Source organism: Terrapene carolina, unplaced genomic scaffold (genome assembly GCF_002925995.2).
Source record: "Terrapene carolina triunguis isolate 2854851 unplaced genomic scaffold, T_m_triunguis-2.0 Scaffold67, whole genome shotgun sequence".
Classification (NCBI taxonomy): Eukaryota; Metazoa; Chordata; order Testudines; family Emydidae; genus Terrapene; species Terrapene triunguis.
Genome location: NW_020664418.1, coordinates 879,583 through 899,291, shown reverse-complemented (window position 1 = coordinate 899,291; position 19,709 = coordinate 879,583). Strand labels below are relative to the sequence as shown.

Genomic DNA, 19,709 nt, shown 5'->3' with positions numbered 1-19,709 from the left:
AAGGACGCATTTCATGCTTAGCTGGGGGTGTTACAGTAGCTTCTTGCCTTCTTCTGAAGCATCAGGGTAATATCTGCTGCTGTGGACAGAACACAGGGGGGCTGTGGCAAATCAAGCATTCCTATTCAGCAACCCAAGTTCAGAAGTAAGCCTCAGGAGCCATGACTAGCGACCTGGGCATCTGAGGGCCATGACCATAGTTACATTGAACCTCCCTTATGGTGTCAGGAGAATTACAGGAGTGGATGGGAGGGAAGCAGCTGCCCTTGTTCCATCCCAGAACATTGAGGCAGATATGTCTGCCCAGATCTTACCCATGATCTGCTTCCACTTGACTCTCTTTCCTTCCCTTCCTTCCTTCACTACTCCCATCCCCTCTAAGGGAGCCAGGGACAAAGGCAGCCTTGTTCTTAAGCCCGGTGGCAGGGGCTATGCCAGCTGCTGACCTAGCATTAGGCTGAATAGCCAGACATCAAAGCTCCTGGGACTCCTACTGTTTGTAGCATACTTAAGCCATGTTTGTGCAAGAGGCCTTGACATTTTTTTGGGTAAACACTAATCAAGTCCTTAGCGTGCAGTGTGCCAGCACCTGGTGCTTGGGCACTGGGAGCGGGAGATGGATAAGTCCATTGTTTGCCCTGAAGCTTTTAGAAAAGTCTGATGTTTCAGCTCAAAGTACAAAAAGAAGTGTGGAAAAATTTCCCCTTACAGGCAGGTTTTTCTTACCCGAGAGGAACAATATCAATTGGCAATACAGGAGAGTAAAATCACCACAAGGGTAAAATCACAGCTCATCTCTCACTGGGGGTGGAGATTTTCTTTTTTTCCCATAAGGAAATTTCTTAGTGCAGTGGCCAAAATAATGGGGAAGTGGTTGGAATGAAAAGTAGAGAGAGAATCTTGCAAGACTAGTTGAAGGACTGAGGTGCAATCCAAGTACTGATCTTTCTCCCACACACCTCCCTTCAGGTCTCTACGTAGCTCCCCACAGTGTTCTTGTCCTCACCTGTAATAGTGAAATAAGATGACTTATTGTTAATGCAGTGCTAAGGTTGCAAAACCAAATACTCAAAAGCCTGGAAATTCCAGAAGTTAAAGGGTTACCAACTTGAGATCTAATCAGTTTTAACATAATGGGTAAAAAGTAGCTTTGTGTCTTCCGATTTTTGAGGTTTTACAATCTCTCATTCCCATTATATAAAAAATAGCTTTGCTATGTGAAAGACTCCTAGGAATAGGGGAAGTGGTAAAACTGACTGGACACAAATTGCTAAATACACAACATAAAGACTCTTCCCTCCCTCCCCACCATTTATTTCAGTTCTAGGAATCATAGGATTTGTCTGAAACAATGGTGGGTAAAACATGTGAACAGAAGTATGTTTTTAAGATGATGCTGTCTCTTTAAAGTTTTTTCGCATTTTTAATTCATTCTGTCTCACAGGGTCACTCATCTGGTATATTTCGCTGCCTTACCAAAGGTAATCTTTCCTCTAGTATTGTTTGTGTTTCAATGCCTAGCCTATAAGGACATGCTCAGCATTCCTAGGATTTGCAGTGTGGTATAGGGTGTATTCAGCGTGGTATATAATTATACACAATTATAACTTGTTTTGGAGTTATAGGGCCAGACTTTTTAATGGTGACCTCCCTTTTTGTGCATGCAATTACTATATTAAGTGTAATTTAGGCCACTCAGATGTCTAAGTCTCTGATAGCACCTGCTAATTGGGTGCTGAGATGTCTTATGATCTAAATTGTGCTACGGCTTGATTTCTTCTCTTTGGATTTTTTCTTTATGGTTATTTGTTGTTATAAACAACAATGGCCAGATTTCTTTTTTAAAGGGGCGGAGCACCTGTAGCTCTAGTGACTTCAGCCAGAGCAGGAGTTGCTTAACACTACAAACAGGCCACCAGAGTTTACAACAGATGCCTTTGTTAGTTTTATAAATCCCAGTAAGTATCTTTTCTCTAATGATTTGCTTATGCAAATTGTGTCCCAAGAGGGAGGTCGAGTTAAGGCTAAGCTAAAAATCAGGCTCATCAAAACTTAACATTAGAGCCCTGCACAGATGCAAAATGTGTATCTGCATCTGATCTGCCATCCGCAAACATGGTCTGTGGATATAAAGCAGATATCCGCAGATTTGCAGGGCTCTAGATATAAAATTTGTATCTGCATCCATCCGCGATCCGTAAACATGGACCTCCACGTGGATATCCGCAGAGTTGCAGGGCTCTCCTTAACATTATGCTACACATATTTGTTTGTGGGAGCATGGCAGAGTGAACACTGCATGTTTTTCCTACTGTTCTAGTCTTTGTAAGGAAAAGAGAATAGGGGAGGAAAAGGATTTCCCTACTTTTTTTTCTGGTTGTTTACTCTGTGCATTGGACAGTTCTCTGTCAGGTCAGTTTCACTTTCTCCTCTCCTTTCTAGTCAGTTTTCCCCATTTAGGTGATGTTACTAGGGCTTCGTGAGGCTCTGTCCACTTGGATCCGACTGTTGGGTCAGGGCCGTATATTGTATCCGCCTGTGTGAGCCTGATTCTGCTCTCACTAAAGTCACCAACAAATGCACTGCCATTGTCTCCATTAGCAAGTGAGCTGGCTCTGTGGGCAGCTAACAGCTTAGCACAACTTTTTGCTGTGCATATGTATGCTCAGTGCTGCATTTTCAGACATTCATGACTGTGTTCAAAACCATTCTCCCCACCACACACGCGCATGCACACGACACACCTTCATGCCCTCCCTCCCCAAACTTAGCCAAGTATGTGCTGCTCATTAAGACCTATTGAGACACCAAAGCCCTGATCTTGCACAGGTAGAACCCAGTTGACTTCACTGGGGCTCTGTGTGGGTGCAGTGATCGGAACAATTTCAGCTGTTCTGAACTTAGCCCTAAGGTGGGGGAAAGAGAGGCTGCTTTTTACAGTGGGGTAGAGGGGTGGGAGGGAGGAGTGTGTGAGCTTGTCCTCCTGTTAGTCCACAGCCAAAGGGGTTTTTCTCAAATTTTGCCTGAGGTGAATTTGTATGAGACTGAGCCTGGAAAATGTCAGCCCAAAAGCTGACTGCTTTGGAAAGCTGCCTGTACGTGTGGAAACAGGAGTTTAGAATGAAAACTGTTACCTATTATGTGGCAGTTGCTGCTGGTGAGACCGCTATAATGTAACTTACCTAGAGCTTTAAGCATTCAAAGCATTGCACAAATACTGACCTTTAAAGCACCCAGCTCTGCACCTGGCCTCATCTCGTCTTACACCTCATCCCCCTCCTTATTGAACGCTCCTGCATTGTTACTGATAATTCTACCTTAGGCTGCATCCAGGCTTCTCCTAACGGTCTTTTGCTCTCTTCAGACATATCTCCTCTACACATGGAACAGACCTGCCCCCCGGTCCAAGTTCTCCAAGCCTTCTGCTCTGGGAGGTCTAGTGGGGCTAACCTCAGAATGTGTCTCTCGTCTGCTCCTAGTGGTGGTAGTGCTGTCTCTGGTATGGTGGCTGGAAACTGTAAGCTCTTTGAGGCAAGGACCTAGTAATTTATCAACCTATCTGATGTAGCTTTGCCTCTGGAAAGGTCTTTGTGCGCCTCTGAGTGGGAGTTTTCAAAGTCACCTAAGTGACTTAGGCACCCAAGAGTCTGCATTGAAAGTCAATGGGACGTGTGCGCATAATTCACTTAAACACATTTGAAAATCCCAGGCTGTAAAAATAAGACTTCCCCACTCCCTGAAGAGTTGGATCCATTGCTAAAAGAAACCGGGCTAGACCCAAAGCTGTTCCCGTGTGCTGCTGTGTGATGTGAAAAGAGCTGGTGGCCCCAGGTAAGTTCCTGGTAGCTAAGTTATTTTTGCCTGAGAAGCCCACCATAACTGAGCACCTTACTGGGAATCTCACTAGTGGCCAAAAACCAAATGGGCTATAAAGCATGATCTCCTCCCTTCCTCTTTCCAAGAAGTAGTTCCTTTGGGCCAGGTTTGAAGCACAGTGGCAAGGTAGAGTCGGGGAAGCTTGCCCTGCTGCTACTTGTGCTGTACACATTCTACATCGAATAGGAGAAGGGGCAAGATGGGATCATCCTAAGAACTAGATACAGGCAGATCTAACAGAATCAGCAAGAGAAACCTGTGCGTGGGCTCTTCCAATGGCCATCCCCATGATAGATGATCCTGGGTTTCTTTTGTACATTTCACTCACTGCTGACTGCTCTTTTTTTCTAGAGTCCAGGAAAGAGGTGACTCTCCCCTTCTGATTGAAGAATGGTCGTGTTAAGGCAGTTTGGGTTGCTTCTCTGGAAGAACTACATTTTGCAGGTACTTTCACACTGGGCTTTCTGTGCGGAGGAGAATAGATGATTGTGGAGATGAGGCTAAGAGAAGCATGGCTTTAGGTGTCTAATGTACGATGCTTCAAATTAAGTCACTTCTCAAGACCCTCCTGGTATGTTTTCAAGCTCCAATGAACCTTAGCCATTAGGGCAGGACATCATCGAGAGGAGAACGTCTCTGGGTTCGTTTTCTTCTGGATTTGGCTGAGTGTGTGCATGAGGAAGGTGGGGTGGTTTTAGTTTTTTGTCATGCCCCTTCCCTGCCCCAATCCTTGTCAGTTAAATCAGGGCGGCCTGTTGATTTTTTGGTTCTTTGCAATCTGCTCCGAATACAGTCTGGGGTACACAATCTAGCTGTCGGCTAGTCATCGAATTTGTTAGCTCTGCAAGGCTAAGCCGTGAGACTAGGGCAGCTGGATGCTGGTTTGTTTCTTTCAGCCTTTCAGACACTTCAGATTTGATATTAGTTAGTTTCCAGATGCTGAAATACTGATCAGGGAACACTGTTTTAAATGCCTGATCTCTCAGTTGCTTTTATTTTAGGGTGGGGGGCTCCGTGTTACATCCTACTTTGCTCCCGAATGCTGTTGTGTGCTCCAGGCAGAGCAGAGCACTGATTGGAAGCTGCTAACCAAACTCACCAGGGGCGTGTGTGTGTGTGTGTATATATATATAAATAAATTTTTTTTTTTTTGTGCTGCCCCTTGTGCGTGGCCCACACTCCCAATCCCTATTCTCCACCCTCTCATTGCAACTCTCTCCCACAACCCTGCTGCGTGTGGGCATTGTGGAAGCAGTGTTAGGTGAAGAACGCTGGGGTTGGTTAGGTGAAGGGGTGTTTCCTTCAGTGTCTCTATCTGATTGAAAGGGCACTGGCTGGGGGAAGTGGCTAATCCAATGATCCTGTAGAAAGATTCATTTCACTAAAAGTCTCCTTGTCGTTGCCCCTGCATCACCTCTTCAAATGGAACGTTCCGATAGAGCTGGTCCACTTGCCCATGGAAAGGCAGTAGAAGGGGAGCATTAGTCTGTCCATGTCCAGCCATGCTGGTAACTCTAAGACTGGTTCTTGGCACCGTAATCGTTTGAGCTCATGTTGGGAGAGGAGTGAACACGGGGCCCAGCTCCACCTCCCCACTATCCAGATAGACCCTGCGGTGGCTGTTGAAAGAGGGAGAGGACCTCCAGCTTTCCACCCACCTGGCCTTGACTACTGCCTGCCTCTTGAGTTTGAATGGCTCGGTGCCGGTTCAGCTCGGCCCCTCGCTGCCAAAGCTGCCTGCCTCTTAGGATTGCGGTGAGGCACTGGACCAGCGGGAGGGGAAGGCAGGTTGGATTAGATCTGGCTCCATGCAAGCGGCCTGATTCAGCAGCACAGAGCCTGTCTCTTCCTTGATGGAGCACCCCGTCAGCCCAGCTGTGTTTCTACAAACTGGGCAGCAATGAGAAGCATAAGATCCTTCAGGCCGACTGGTGAGCAAAGGGTTAATGGGCCATCCATCAGACAGCAGCTCAAACAGCGCTTAGCTCCTTTGGCCTCTTGCTGATTTGAGGCCACCTTTCCTGTTCTCCCGTGACTCACCACCCAGACATGCAGAGGCATGGAGCCTGCCCTTGCAGTGGGGGCGGAATCTGTAGTTTGTTTTTACAATTAAAAACCATGAAAAAGTTGCAGATCAGCACGTGTTTGAAATCAGTGTGGTCCTGGTCCGTGACGAGGGCTCCTAGGCACTACGGCAGTGGTCACCAACCAGTCGATGGCAATCGACTGGTCAATCCTCAGGGATCTCCCAGTCGATCACAATCCCCCGTGGGTCAGTGTGGCTACCGCTAAGGCAGACTCCCTGCCTACCTGGCCCCACGCCGCTCCTGGAAGCAGCCAGCACAGCCCAGGGGGCAGGGGTGTCCCTGTGCACGCTGCTCCTGCCTGCAAGCACTGGCCCCGCAGCTTCCATTGGCTGGGAGAGCTGCAGGGACGGTGCCTGCAGAGAGGAGCAGCGCGCGGAGCCACAGGGCCCCCCACCCCAGGGGCCACAGGGGCGCCTTGGCCCCTTCCGGGAGCCACCAGAGATAAGTGCTGCCCGGCGGGAGACTGCACTCCAACCCCCATATCTGAGCCCCCTCCCAGAGTTAGCACCCCGAACCCCCTCCTGCACCCCAACCCCCTGCCCCAGCCCTGACCCCCCTCCCAGAGCCAGCACTCTGCCCCCCCTCCTACACCACCCAACACTCTGCCACAGCCCGGAGCCCCCTCGTGCACCCAAACTCCCTCCTAGAGCTTGCACCCCTCACCCCCTCCTGCACCCCTCACCCCCTGTGAGGGTGGGGGAGATGGAGTGAGCAGGGCAGGGCTTTGGGGAAGGGGCAGGGTAGATCCTGGGTTGCCCTTAGATTCAAAAAGTGATCTTGGGCGTAAAAAGGTTGGAGACCGCTGCACTATGTGGATGCAGCTAGTATCTTACCCTGACTGCCTTACCACATCATGGAGGGCTGGAGCCAGCGGCCTGAATGAGGGGACTTCATTTTGAACTTGCTTCACTTCCCTCCTCTGTTGTCTGATGTTCTTAGTGCTGGGAGGCAGCATGGTCTAGTGGGTAGAGCACAGGCCTCTTTATGTAGCTTTGTACTTCGGAGGTTCCTGCAGAATGCGGGACATTGTACCCAAAGCAAACATCCTTGGGGGGTGGGTCACTCCTGTTCCTGGGTTTGTATGTCGGGATATACCTCTCTGGACTTAGTTCCCTCTAATAGGAAACTGGCAGGCCTGGATCAGCCAAAGGGCTTGTTTCTCCCTGGCCTCCCAGTCAGGGAAAGTCGCTCTGATTGAAGAAATGAAACTTGCAAGTGATTAGCAGGCCAGTTAAAATAGCTGTTGTGTGAGGGTTAGTTCTGTGTATGGAGCTGGGTCCATGTGACTGGCTTAGCAACTAGACAGCAGTAGCTGAGACCCTCGTTGCTGCTGAGAGATGGCAGCATCCCCGTAGCCTCCTGAGCTAGCGAGCTCTGTAATAGTACAGTCCTGCAATGGGCAGTGTATGTTGGCTTCCGTTTATGGAGCCAGACAATGATTTTGGACAAGGTCCAGGAGGCAATTAGAGGGTTAATACAATGATGATGCCCTGGGAGGCAGCCTGTCTGCCAGGGGAATGTTGTAAAACCATCAGACATTCATAACGCTGACTCTGAGCATGGCCTCTGAAACACTCCTCCATCATGCAGGGCCAGATCATACTCCAGGGACGGCAGTACGTTTACCTCAGGGTTGAATTTGGCCCATGACATGTCAGTTATTTGATTGATTCCCAAACTCCAGGGGGACAAAAAATGACAGGCTGATGCCTGGTAAATGCCAAAGTGAGGCAGCCACCCCTCTGATTGATCCTGTCCCAGGCAGATGTGTGTGGGGAATCAAATGTGGGCCAGGCGCATTGGCAGCGCTGAGTGGGGCAGGATTAGCTGTGCTGCCAGTCCCCCAAATGCTACCCCCTTTCAGAGATTCATGTCCCAGGTGAGCCCCCCTCTTTCTAAAAAACAGTATTTCCATGGATGCCTGGGGTCTGGGAGCCCATCCTGGCTGGGTGCCCCACTGCTCTTGGGATATGCTCCGGGCAGCTGGCCCCAGCAGGTCCCAGAGAGCCAGGCTGTGCCCCTCTCCTCATTTCTGCCACCCTGGAGGCCCCCGAATTGCTCAAAGACCTCAGCCTCATCTGGCCTTGGTGCTGTCCCAGCATGCATGTCCTAGAACCTGCATGGGCGGGGAGGTTCTACCTCCCATGGGGGCTCATCAGCCTCTGGCGGGACAGGCAAGCTGGAATGGGCTCCTCACCCCTCCTGCCCAGGGCAGCCATCCTCCTCCAGCCAGGCAACAGTGGCTGGAACTGGAATAGGGGACTTGGCTAGGGAGAGGAATTCTTACTTCATCAACCAGTATTTTGAAGAAACAACAAATAATTCATAGCCAGTCAGGTCCTCGCACCCCCCTCCCTTCTTCCCTCCCAGTAACCTTCTTCCCCTCCCCAGGAGTGTGCATCACAGTGTGGGAAGGAAGCATGGTCTTTTTGGCTCTGGAATGGGACACCTGGGCTCAATTCCTGGCTCTGCCACAGATCCCCCATGTGGCCTTGGCCAAGTCACTTAATCTCTTGTCTCCCCATCTGAAGAATGGGGTGATCCTTCCCCACTGTGAGGATAAAATCCGTTAATGTTTGTGAGGTGCTGAAGGTACTAGGGGATGGGAGGTAGGGGGGATAATCTCCTGTGGGGGCTGCCTTGTTGCATTCACTCCTGTTTGTTTTTCTTCCTACAATTGCTGATTCCTCCTGGGCCTATAACAATCTATGAAAGGTGAAGGGACGGGAGTACAAACACACACCCATGAAGAAAGTATCAAGGTTCAACTCCGGTGCATCGATCCTTTCAACGGGGATAGCGAAATGCATCAGTATGAATCTTCTGACAGGAAAACCAAACCCTCCTTGGGTTTAAATTGCGATCCTTCCTAATGTGAATCAATACACTTGTGGGCCAAATTAACTGATTGTTGAAAGCAGCTACACAAATTGCGCACCAGGTTGGAGATGATTTAACAGCTTGGAGGGTGCTCCAGGTGGTGTTCAGGGGTGGGGCTGGGGCACCTGGACAACAAATTGAGTAATAACACCTTCCCTTTATCACTGGATCTCAAAGCACTTCACAAGCCTTTATTAAGCCACCCCTTACCCCAGTGAAGTACGTGAATAATACCGAGCCCTTCTTTAGCACTTTTCATCAGTAGATCTCAAAGTGCTTTGTAAAGGGGAAAACTGAGGCACAGGGAAGTGACGTAATTTGCTCAGGGTCACCCAGCAGCCAGGTGACAGATATGAGACTAGAACCCAGGTCTCCTGAGTCCCAGTGCTCTATCCCTGAGGCCATACTCCTCCAGGGGTGAAAGTAACTTACAGGACTTACTGGTACTGCCGGAGTCCTGAGGGGGGCGTGGCCTCATCCGGAAGAGGCGTGGCCTCTCAAGATTTAAAGGCCCTGGGGCACCGGCTGTGGCTGGGAGCCCCAGGGCCTTTAAATCAACGCGGGGCTACCAGCTGCAGAGGTGACTGGGAGCCCCCGGGGCTCAAGGGCAAATTAAAGGGCCCAGGGCTCCGGCTGCCATGGAGCTCTGGGCCCTTTAAATCCCCACTGCAGCTCCGGCTGCCGGAGCTGCGGGCGGGATTTAAAGGGCCTGGAGCTCCTGCGTCTGCAGAGAACCCCGAGCCTTGCCGGGCTGGGGCCGGGATTTAAAGGGCCTGGAGCTCCTGTCGCTGTGGGGAGCTCTGAGCCCTTTAAATCCCAGCCCCAGCCTGGCCGCGGAACTGCGGGTGGGATTTAAATCCCTGCCGCGGAAGCCAGTGCAGTCCGGCACAGTGTACTGGCTCTTGCCGGTACGCCGTACTGGACCGTACCAGCTTACTTTCACCTCTGTACTCCTCTGAGATGTTATGCTAATTTTATCAATGTGCAGATGGAGGCAAAGTGACTTGCGTGACGTTCCATAGCAATGTAGTGGCACAGCAGGGAATAGAACGTGAAAGTCCTGATTCCCTGTCTTCTAAGCACTGTAAGACATGACACAATGTAATGATGCTGTGCATCGTCACCTGCTTTGTGCCCTTCCTCCCCCTCCCCTTCATTATATTCTAAATGCTGCTGCCAAGATTCTTATCCCCCTCCCCCGATCATCTCATTCCTATACCCCTTTCTCAGGTCTTGTCTACACTAGAAAATTAGATCGACCCAGCTGCATCGCTCGGGGTGTGAAAAATCCACATCCATGAGCGCTGGAGTTAAGCCGAACTAAGTCCCTGTGAGGTGAGTTTACTATAGTAGCTGGTGAGCCCCTCCCGTTGCTGAAGCGCTACAGTGGTGGTAGTGTTTTAAGTGTAAATGTAGCCTCAGATACCTTTACTGGCTTCCATTCTCCTTCATGTTCAAAGCTCAGCACAACTATTCCCTCCTGTTCCTATCTATACATCAACTCTTCTCTCCTCCTCCTTAGTCTTGCTGTTCCTTTACCCAGTCCCAACTTCACTTCTCCTTTCCCGCTGCTCCTCATGCTTAAAGCAGCATCTCTATTGGGGGCCTGATCCAAAGCCCATTGAATGATTCTCACAGACTTCAAAGTGGTAGCCATGTTAGTCTGTATCAGCAAAAAGAACGAGGAGTACTTGTGGCACCTTAGAGACTAACACATTTATTTGAGCATGAGCTTTCGTGGGCTAAAACCCACTTCATCAGATGCATGCAGTGGAAAACTCTGCCAACTCTGTCCACATATCTATTCAGTGGACACCATCATAGGACCTAATCACATCAGCCACACTATCAGAGGCTCGTTCACCTAAACATCTACCAATGTGATATACGCCATCATGTGCCATTTACATTGGCCAAGCCGGACAGTCTTTACGCAAAAGAATAAATGGACACAAATCAGACGTCAAGAATTATAACATTCAAAAACCAGTCGGAGAACACTTCAACCTCCCTGGTCACTCAATTACAGACCTCAAAGTCGCAATACTCCAACAAAAAAACTTCAAAAACAGACTCCAATGAGAAACTGCAGAATTGGAATTAATTTGCAAACTGGACACCATTCAATTAGGCTTGAATAAGGACTGGGAGTGGATGGGTCATTACACAAAGTAAAAACTATTTCCCCATGCTAATTTCCCCTCTACTGTTACTCACACCTTCTTGTCATCTGTTGGAAATGCATCCTGATTATCACTACAAAAGTTTTTTTTTCTCCTGCTGATAATAGCCCACCTTAATTGATTACTCTCGTTACAGTTGGTATGGCAACACCCATTTTTTCATGTTCTCTGTGTATACATATCTTCTTACTGTATTTTCCACTGCATGCATCGATGAAGTGGGCTTTAGCCCACGAAAGCTTATGCTCAAATAAATTTGTTAGTCTCTAAGGTGCCACAAGTACTCCTTGTTCTTTTCACTGACTTCAATTGGCCTGGGATGAAGGCCTTAATGAGGTGATGTGATCTGGTGGATTGAGCATGGAACTGGGCCTGTGGGCCAAGAACTCTACACTTAATCCAGCTCTGTCACTGATTTACTGAGTGACCTTGGGCAAGTCACTTCATCACTCTGTGCCTCAGTTTCCCTATCTATAAAATGAAGATGATGATACTTTGCTGCCTCCTGGGATGGCTGTAGAGGGTAATGTTTGTATGGCCTTGGGAATCATAAAGCGATAGACACGGTAAGTACAAGTATTGACACTTGTCAGTGGGGCATTCCGTGTACTCAGGGAAACTTTGTGGCTGGAATAACACCCTACTTAGCTTGTTGTGCTTTACTGCCTTGTGCCTCCAGACTATAAACTCTTTGGGTATGATTGCACTTAAGGTTTTAATGCCAATGTACTTGTTAGTTACCATGTCTGAACATTCTACACGCTTCTGTTCCGGGATGAAGCCCTAGGTATATCACAAACCTTTGTGGCCCGGGACCTGGAGTGTCTAGACTAGCATGTGTTAACGCAAGCAAAATGTCAGCTCAGTTAACTTGATATTAAAACTCCAGTGTAGGCAAACTTCTGAGGCAGAGGCTTTGGACTCAGATGCATTCTCCCTACTGTATGGGGTGCATGCAGCACCTCTAGTTCTATGTAATAATGTTGTTGCAGCTAGGGTTTGAGTGGTTGACAGCTAAGTGGCTTTAACCATTATAGATGTGGTAGGATTGGCTGTCATGCTTGGAGCTGCTGTAGGGTTATACTATAAACTGTCCAGTATTTACATATAAAACCAAACAAGAGGTGACTTTGCAGACGTACTGTCAGATTCCAGTGCTGCCAAATAGCCCCACAGCTGGGCATGCTCCGTGCTGGTCAGATTCCCGCTATTCTTGATGCCCTGCTGTAATCTGGAGCTATTCAACTTTGTGCTGTGAACCTGTCAGATCTCATCAGCTAATCAGACTGGGTACTTTGATGGGTGGCCTCCAGGGAATTGCTGAGGAGCTGCCAGAAGTGGTATTGGTGACTTCCTTGGAGGTGCTCCTTCCCCGGGAGTCAGAGCTGTCCTGCTTATAAAGACCTCTTTTTGCTGGAGGAGAAGAATTTACCTTACTATGCTCTGGCTTAACTCCAGCTCCGCTTGCCCCATTCTTCTCCTTTTCCATTTGAATGCATTATTGTTCTTCACTCCCAGCCCTGAGGTATTGGGTAATGCTGCTGTGCGCTGTTAAACAGCTGCTATCCTTCACCCCAGTGGTGATCAATCACCAAGCATCCCTTTCCATCCTTGCAAGAATGCTGTGATGTAATTTGATGTCTGTGGAGTGCCCAGAGATGGCCAGGAGAGCCCTGTATTTCCTGTTTGTTTCTTGCTTGCAATTGCCCTTACCTCTAGGAAGGGTTATCTTTGCACAGCAAGAGGTGAAGAGGGTGGAGAATGACATGTCATGAGTTGAGTGCTCTATGCATCCGAAGAAGTGAGGTTTTTACCCACGAAAGCTTATGCCCAAATAAATCTGTTAGTCTGTATCTACAAAAACAACAAGGAGTCTGGTGGCACCTTAAAGACTAACACGGCTACCCCCTGATACTTGCATCCATCAGGACTTTACATCAAAACCTTGCTAGCTGACAGTGGCTAGGCTGCAAAACTGGCTTGATTTACTATTAACTCCCCAGGCCTTTTTGGCTTGTTCACCCTGTGCTTCGTGCCACAAAACCCAGATGACAAGATCTTGGAGGCTGGGACCGTCTCTTCCCTTTGCCTGTACAGCATCTAGCACAATTGGGTCTTGGCTTCATTGGGGGTCCCTTTGCCAATGTGATGCAAATAACGGTCATCACTTTTGCCTTTGGCTATGACTACAGTGAAATGCAGTGGACTCACTATGTGTAGTACCGGCGTGTGAGAGCTGTAATTTCCTTCCCAGTGCTAAATTGATCCCTTGCCTGCCAGTCTAACCAGTTTTCCCTTATTTCTTCCGCAGAAGCGACAGATTTTGGTAACGGTCATAGAAATCTGCTTGCCATTGCTATTTGCTGCAATCCTCATTGCGCTCCGCCACCGAGTGCATTCGATCAGTCACCCCAATGCCACCATCTACCCCAGCCAGTCAGTGGATGAGCTGCCATGGTTTTTCCATGACCGGAAGCTCAACCCCTGGGAGCTGGCTTATGTCCCCTCCAATGTCACTGCTGTGAAGAGCATCGTGGAGGCGGTGGAAAAGGCGTTGCGCATCAATATCAAAGGTTAGAATGGGCTGGGGGTTCCTGGAGGGGAGGGAGGTCTTTTAAGTGTAGAAACCGGTGTGTACATGTGTGCGGGCACGCGTTTCATATGGCCAAATTCAGAAAAGCACTTAAGCACATTTGCTTCGCTGAAGAGAGATGGGATTATCTTAAGTGCTTTTAAAGCTAAGCACGTGCTTAAGTGCTTTGCTAAATTGGGATCTGTGGGGAGGCTGTTTTAAGTGTCCTGGATTCAGCTTCAGAAGGGAATGGATATTTCTCTAAGTTAATCATTTCTAGGGACCAGAGTTCAAAATCCGATGTAGGCACCAGGTGACAGTGATGTGGCTGGCTTCATCTTAAGAGCTGAGCCTTCTGCTATTGCAATTAAAGTAGTCACTTAAAAATCAGACTTCTGTCTAGAAATTTTCACCTCCTGTCAAAGTAGTACCTGAGAGAGACTAACACAGAGGTGGGCAAACTACGGCCTGCGGGACCCTCCTGCCAGGCACCTGAGCTCCTGGCCCGGGAGGCTAGCCCCCGGCCCCTCCCCTGCTGTTCCCCCTCCCCACAGCCTCAGCTCACTGTGCCGCCGGCGCAGTGCTCTGGGCGGCTGGGCTGTGAGCTCTTGCTGGGACTGATCCAGCGCTCTGTGCTGCGAGGTGGCGTGGCTGGCTCCAGCCAGACAGCACAACTGCTGTCCTGGTGCTCTGTACAGCGCGGCTGTAGCGCCGCCAGCCACTGGTGCTTCAGGCAGCGCAGTAAGGGGGCAGGGAGTGGGGGGGGGTTGGATAGAGGGCAGGGGAGTTCGGGCTGGGGTGTGGATAGGAGTCGGGGCGGTCAGAGGGCGGGGAACGGGGGTTGAATGGGGGCAGGGTTCCCGGGTGGGCAGTCAGGAATGAGAGGAGGGGTTGGATGGGGCGGCGGGGGGCAGTCAGGGGCGGGGTTCCAGAGGCGGTCAGGGGATAGGGAGGGATGGATGGGGCAGGGATCCCAGGGGGGCTGTCAGGGAATGGGGGGGATTGGATTGGGCAGGAGTCCCAGGGGGGCTGTCAGGGGGCGAGACGCAGGGGGGGTCAAATAGGGGGCAGGGGCCGGGCCATGTCTGGCTGGTTGGGGAGGCACAGCCTCCCCTAAATGGCCCTCCATAGATTTTTCGGAAACCCGATGTGGCCCTTGGGCCAAAAAGTTTGCCCAGCCCTGGGCTAACAGAACGAGATTAGAAAAACTAGCAATCTCCTTTATGCTGCTTGTTTGTTTTGTGCATTTGACAGCTCTTTGTCTAGTCAGTTTCACTGGTTTCCCTCTATGATAGGGAGAGCCAGTTGAAAAAATTTTCTGTTGGAAAATGCTGATTCAGCTAAATGGAAATGTTTTGCGGGAACATTTCACTTTTGTCAAAATTTTCAATGGGAGATTAAGGAACTACTTCATTTTCACTCCTGTGTTCTGTTGTGAAATGTTCTGACCTTATCGGAATATTTTGTTGTTGTCATCTTGAACGTTTCTGAAATATTTTGGAAGTTTCATTTTGCGGAACTTTTTTTTTTTTTTTTCATTCCAATTTGGAAAATAAGCGAATGTTGGAATTTCCCACGGAATGGAAATTCCCTTTTCCATCAGCTCTAATAATCTGTATCTCCCTGTAGTTTGCATGGGTCTTTCACCCAGCACTGGAGAGAAAAAGCTTTACAAATAGGGAAATGGGGTTTTGCAACCATAGGAATTGTCAGGGGGATTTGAGGCTGGATCCCGAAATTGCTTCTTAGCTCACTTTTCATATTGCTTAGGCTTCCAAGTTGGCAGGATCCCTTTAACAGCATAAACTCGATGGGATCGGTACCAGACCTTCCACCTTAGCCAACATTTAATTTGTTCTGGTTTTGAGTTAGTTTAATGCCAGTAAAAGGTGCCAGATTCCACCCAGATGAGTGAAGTTCTCTGGGTAGCTACACACTAGCTACAGCTTGGCAGCAGCAATGCAAGGTTCCCCACTTCCTACCCTGGCTGAGCCTTGTTGGAGAGGAGCCCCTCTAGCACTAGAAGAGCTGTCCCAGACCAGAATTGCATTGTCATGTGATGGGTTTGGTGAGCCGGCTCTGGGGAGGGTCCTGACATTGCTGGCCACAAAAGGAGGGGCAGAGTTGGTAGAACTGTTTGCGGGAGGCTTGTACAGGCCTTGCCTAAGAAGAGTCTGAGTCTGGCTGGGCTTTCAAACTCTCCTGTTGTTTTTCCTTTAAGTATTTGGGGGCGGGGTGAGCTTCCTCTCTTGTGAAAGGAGAAGAACATAACCCCTTGGTACCAGCAGCTGGCACTCCTTGCATGGGTGGGGACGCGGCATCATACTGGGAGCTTCCTTCAAGTGGGAGACGGAGCCAATGTCGCTGATCAAAGCAGAGCTCTGATGAAATAATCCCGCTACCGCCATGCTCCCCAGGCAGCCTGTCAGGACTGAAACCCAAAAGCCCTTGGCTTGGAAACGTCCCAGTGCACCCCCTCACGGCTGCAGAGCCCACCCCCATCACAGGCGGCTCACCGCATGGATTTCCCTCCTCTGCAGCTCAAGGGTTCCCCTCGGAGAGGGAGTTTGAGGACTATGTGAAGTTTGATAACCGCTCGGGTAACGTGCTGGCCGCCCTCGTTTTCAAACACTGCTTCAATCAGAGCAAGGACCCCTTGCCGCTGCAGGTAAGTGAATCTGCAGGCCAGGCCCTTTCAGAAGTGGGTGTCCTCCCCCGTCACAAAGGCCAGTGCTCCGAGGAGCTGTGTGGTGACCCCCATGGCTGCCCCAACGTGACATGAGAGAGAGGACATCCCGGTTACAATGTTACTGTGCACCAAGCGGCTCTCGCTTCAATGTGGGGCTAGCTCCAGAAGCCATGAGCACAGAGAACTCCATGAGCATTTCCTAGTGTCATGGTGGTAGAGGAGAGTACCAAAGTTGCCATAGTGATGGGGGCCATCAAAGTATCCAGATACCTATATGAAAGACAGCACCTCCCCGGCACAGCGCCCCCAATGCTAAACGCAGGGTGGGGGGACTGGTATCCCTTCACCTGTCCAGGCCAGAGACAGCAGCCCTGTGGTGATGCTTTTGGGGGAAGACCCCCTAATGGTCCTTTGGGGTGCCCCAAGATGCACCTCCCTTTTCTCCTCTCAAACTGGTGCTCTCTCTCATGCTCTGATTCTCCATTGCCGCCTTCACAATCCCCTAATTTTTTTCTGACTCCAACGCCCTTCTCGTTCTGTTGCCTTGTAGGTTAATTATCAGCTGCGCTTCAAATACAGCCCTAGGAATGCCCCCCGGAGCGAGCAGACAGGCCTGAACCCCAACCTCGACCGTGACTGGCACACCAGCTACCTGTTCCCACTTTTCCAGTTACCGGGCCCCAGAGAAGCCAAGTTCCCTGATGGAGGGACGCCAGGTGAGCAGGATGTCTCGGGGGTTCATGGATTCCAAAGCCAGAAGGGACCATTGTGATCATCTAGGCTGAACTGCACAGCACGGGCCAGAGACCTGCCCCAAAACAATTCCCAGAGCAGAACTTTTAGAAAAACATCCCATCTTCATTTAAAAACTGTCAGTGCTGGAGAATCCACCACAACCCTTGGTAAATTACTCCAGTGGTTAATTACCCTCATTGTTAACAATTTACAGCTTATTTCCTGTCTGAATTTGTCTAGCTTCAACTTCCAGCCATTGAATCATGCTAGAGCTTTTTCTGCTAGACTAAAGCACCTATTATCAAATATTTGTTCCCCATGTAGGCACTTAGAGACTGTGATCAAGTCACCCCTTAACCTTCTCTTTGTTAAGCTAAATAGACTCAAGGAGCTCCATCTAGCACTATAAGGCAGGTTTTCTAATCCTTTAATCATTGTCATGGCTCTTCTCTGACCCCTCTCCAATTTATTAATATCCTTCTGGAACTGTGGGCCCCAGAACTGGACACAGGATTCCAGCAGTGGTCGCACCCGGATCTGCTGGGTCCTAACCCAGCGCCTTTGTCCTACTATTCTCCTTCCTCTTGTAGTAAATCCGTGGAGCACACCTGCTGGCAGCTGGTGCAGGTGGGAGTGCTGGCATCACTGGCTCTCGGTTAAAGACTTTGGGGCAGGGATGCTGCTATGCACTGCAATAGCTGAAACCTATCCAAGGAACAGTCCAAATAAAACACGGGCCCTGCTGTATCGTGCTGTATGCACTGTGTTACACACAGAACAATGAAGATGATCAGTCCTAGGGCTAATTATGCTGCTGCTTCTCCTACTCCACCAAACAGTCTCTGAAGGCCGCATCCTTTCCTAGCATATGCAGCATTACCCCTCGTCGCCATGTTCTATACATCTGTTTAGAGCAGAGGTGGGCAAACTTTTTGGCCCGAGGGCCACATCTGGGAATAGAAATTGTATGGTGGGCCATGAATTCTCTCAAAATTGGGGTTGGGGTGCGGGAGGGATGAGGGGTCCAGCTGGGGATGCGGGCTATGGGGTGGGGCTGGGGATGAGGAATTTGGGGTATAGGAGGGTGCTCTGGGATGGGATTGAGGGGTTCAGAGGGCAGGAGGGGGATCAGAGCTGGGGCAGGGGGTCGGGGTGCGGGGGAAGGCTCAGGGCTGCAGGCTCTGGGCGTCGCTTACCTCAAGCAGCTCCCAGAAGCAGTGGCATGTTCCTTCTCTGGCTCCGGTGCGGCCAGGCGGCTCTCCACGCTTCCCCATCGGCAGGCACCTCCCTTGCAGCTCCTATTGGAGTGCCTGAGAGAGGCCATGCCGCGGCTTCCGGGAGCCATGTGGAGCGGCCCCTGACCCTGCTTCCCGGTTGAAGCGCTGCAGGGGGGCCATGCTGTGGCTTCTGGGAGCTGTGCCCGACCCTGCTCCCTGGCTGAAGCGCTGGAGCGGAGCCATGAAGCTGCTTCCACAACCCGCGTAGAGCAGCCCCCGACCCTGCTCCCCGGCTGGAGCGCCAGAGTAGGGCAAGCCCTGCTCCCCAGCGGGAGCTCAAGGGCCAGCTTAAAACGGTTGGCAGGCCGGATTCGGCACATGGGCCATAGTTTGCCCACCCCTGGTTTAGAGTGCTGTGTTTGTACAGCGCTTAGCACCATCAGGTCCTGTTCCATGTCTGGGCACCCAGTCGTTATGCTAATACAAATAATACAGTGCACACCCATTTGCCAGCGGGAAGCATTCACCTTTCGGGGCAGCCGGCTGCCCCGTTCCTGCAGTGCCTCTCACTTGTCGCTCTGTCCTTTCGCACAGGTTACATCCGGGAAGGGTTCCTGGCTGTGCAGCATGCCGTTGACAGAGCCATCATTCAATACCATGCCAACGCCTCTGCCACCCGCCTGCTGGAGGGGTTCACCGTGGCCGTCCAGCGCTTCCCCTACCCACCATACGTCAACGACCTCTTCCTCCTGGCCATCCAGAACCAGCTGCCCCTGCTGCTCATGCTGAGCTTCACCTACACCTCGCTCAACATCGTCCGCGCCGTTGTGCATGAGAAGGAGAAAAAGTTGAAGGTAAACACCAGACAGATGGCCAGGGCACCGGTGGCTTCCTGGCGGGCTGAGATGCTGCTGCGGCAGTGACACCATGTGCTATTGCCAGAGCGCTCTAGTCTGGGGGAGATCAGGACTGTGGCTTCCAAGACAGGATAGCACTTGAGTGGTCACCTGCTGTTCCCATGCGGTGGGAGGGGAGTGTATTGGGAAGGTGAGCCGGCAAGGTTGCTCTGCTCTGCTGGCCAGCTTGCCCTAGCAGCCTGGCTCTGCGCCTTGGAGGAGGCTGCTTGTGTCTGTGCCCCTGGTAGCCAGCTGTGAGAAGAATGTAAGGGGAAATGATGCTGGGCTGGAGTCAGGTGGAAAAAGAGAGAGGAAAGGGATAGGGAAGCAAGGGAGTGGGTGGAAAACCGTGTGCAAAAGGAGCATGTCAAAAAATAGCCCTGGAAGAAAAACAACTAATGGCAAGAGCCTTACTTAGCTTCAGGTAGTGCAATCTCCTTGGAAGGAATAAAAAGCCTGTGCTCAGTATGGGCTCGGTCTCTAAGCACAGGCACAGATAACTCTGCATTAACTGCTTTGCTTACCCATGCCAGATGCAGAGTTGTAAACAAAATCCCACTCTTGCTAGGCAAGC

General features: G+C 50.4%; 1 protein-coding gene across 1 annotated transcript in view; it reads left to right on the top strand.

Annotated features, from left to right (window-relative positions):
- ABCA3 (ATP binding cassette subfamily A member 3) overlaps nucleotides 1-19,709 on the top strand; it is a 77,019-nt gene that overhangs the window by 15,231 nt on the left and 42,079 nt on the right. Inside the window, exons 2-6 of the mRNA XM_024219697.1 lie at nucleotides 4,228-4,320; nucleotides 13,338-13,599; nucleotides 16,139-16,266; nucleotides 16,838-17,003; nucleotides 18,834-19,093. Of these exons, the coding sequence (XP_024075465.1) occupies nucleotides 4,267-4,320; nucleotides 13,338-13,599; nucleotides 16,139-16,266; nucleotides 16,838-17,003; nucleotides 18,834-19,093 (870 nt within the window). The 5' untranslated portion in view covers nucleotides 4,228-4,266. The remainder of the gene's footprint in view (nucleotides 1-4,227; nucleotides 4,321-13,337; nucleotides 13,600-16,138; nucleotides 16,267-16,837; nucleotides 17,004-18,833; nucleotides 19,094-19,709) is intronic.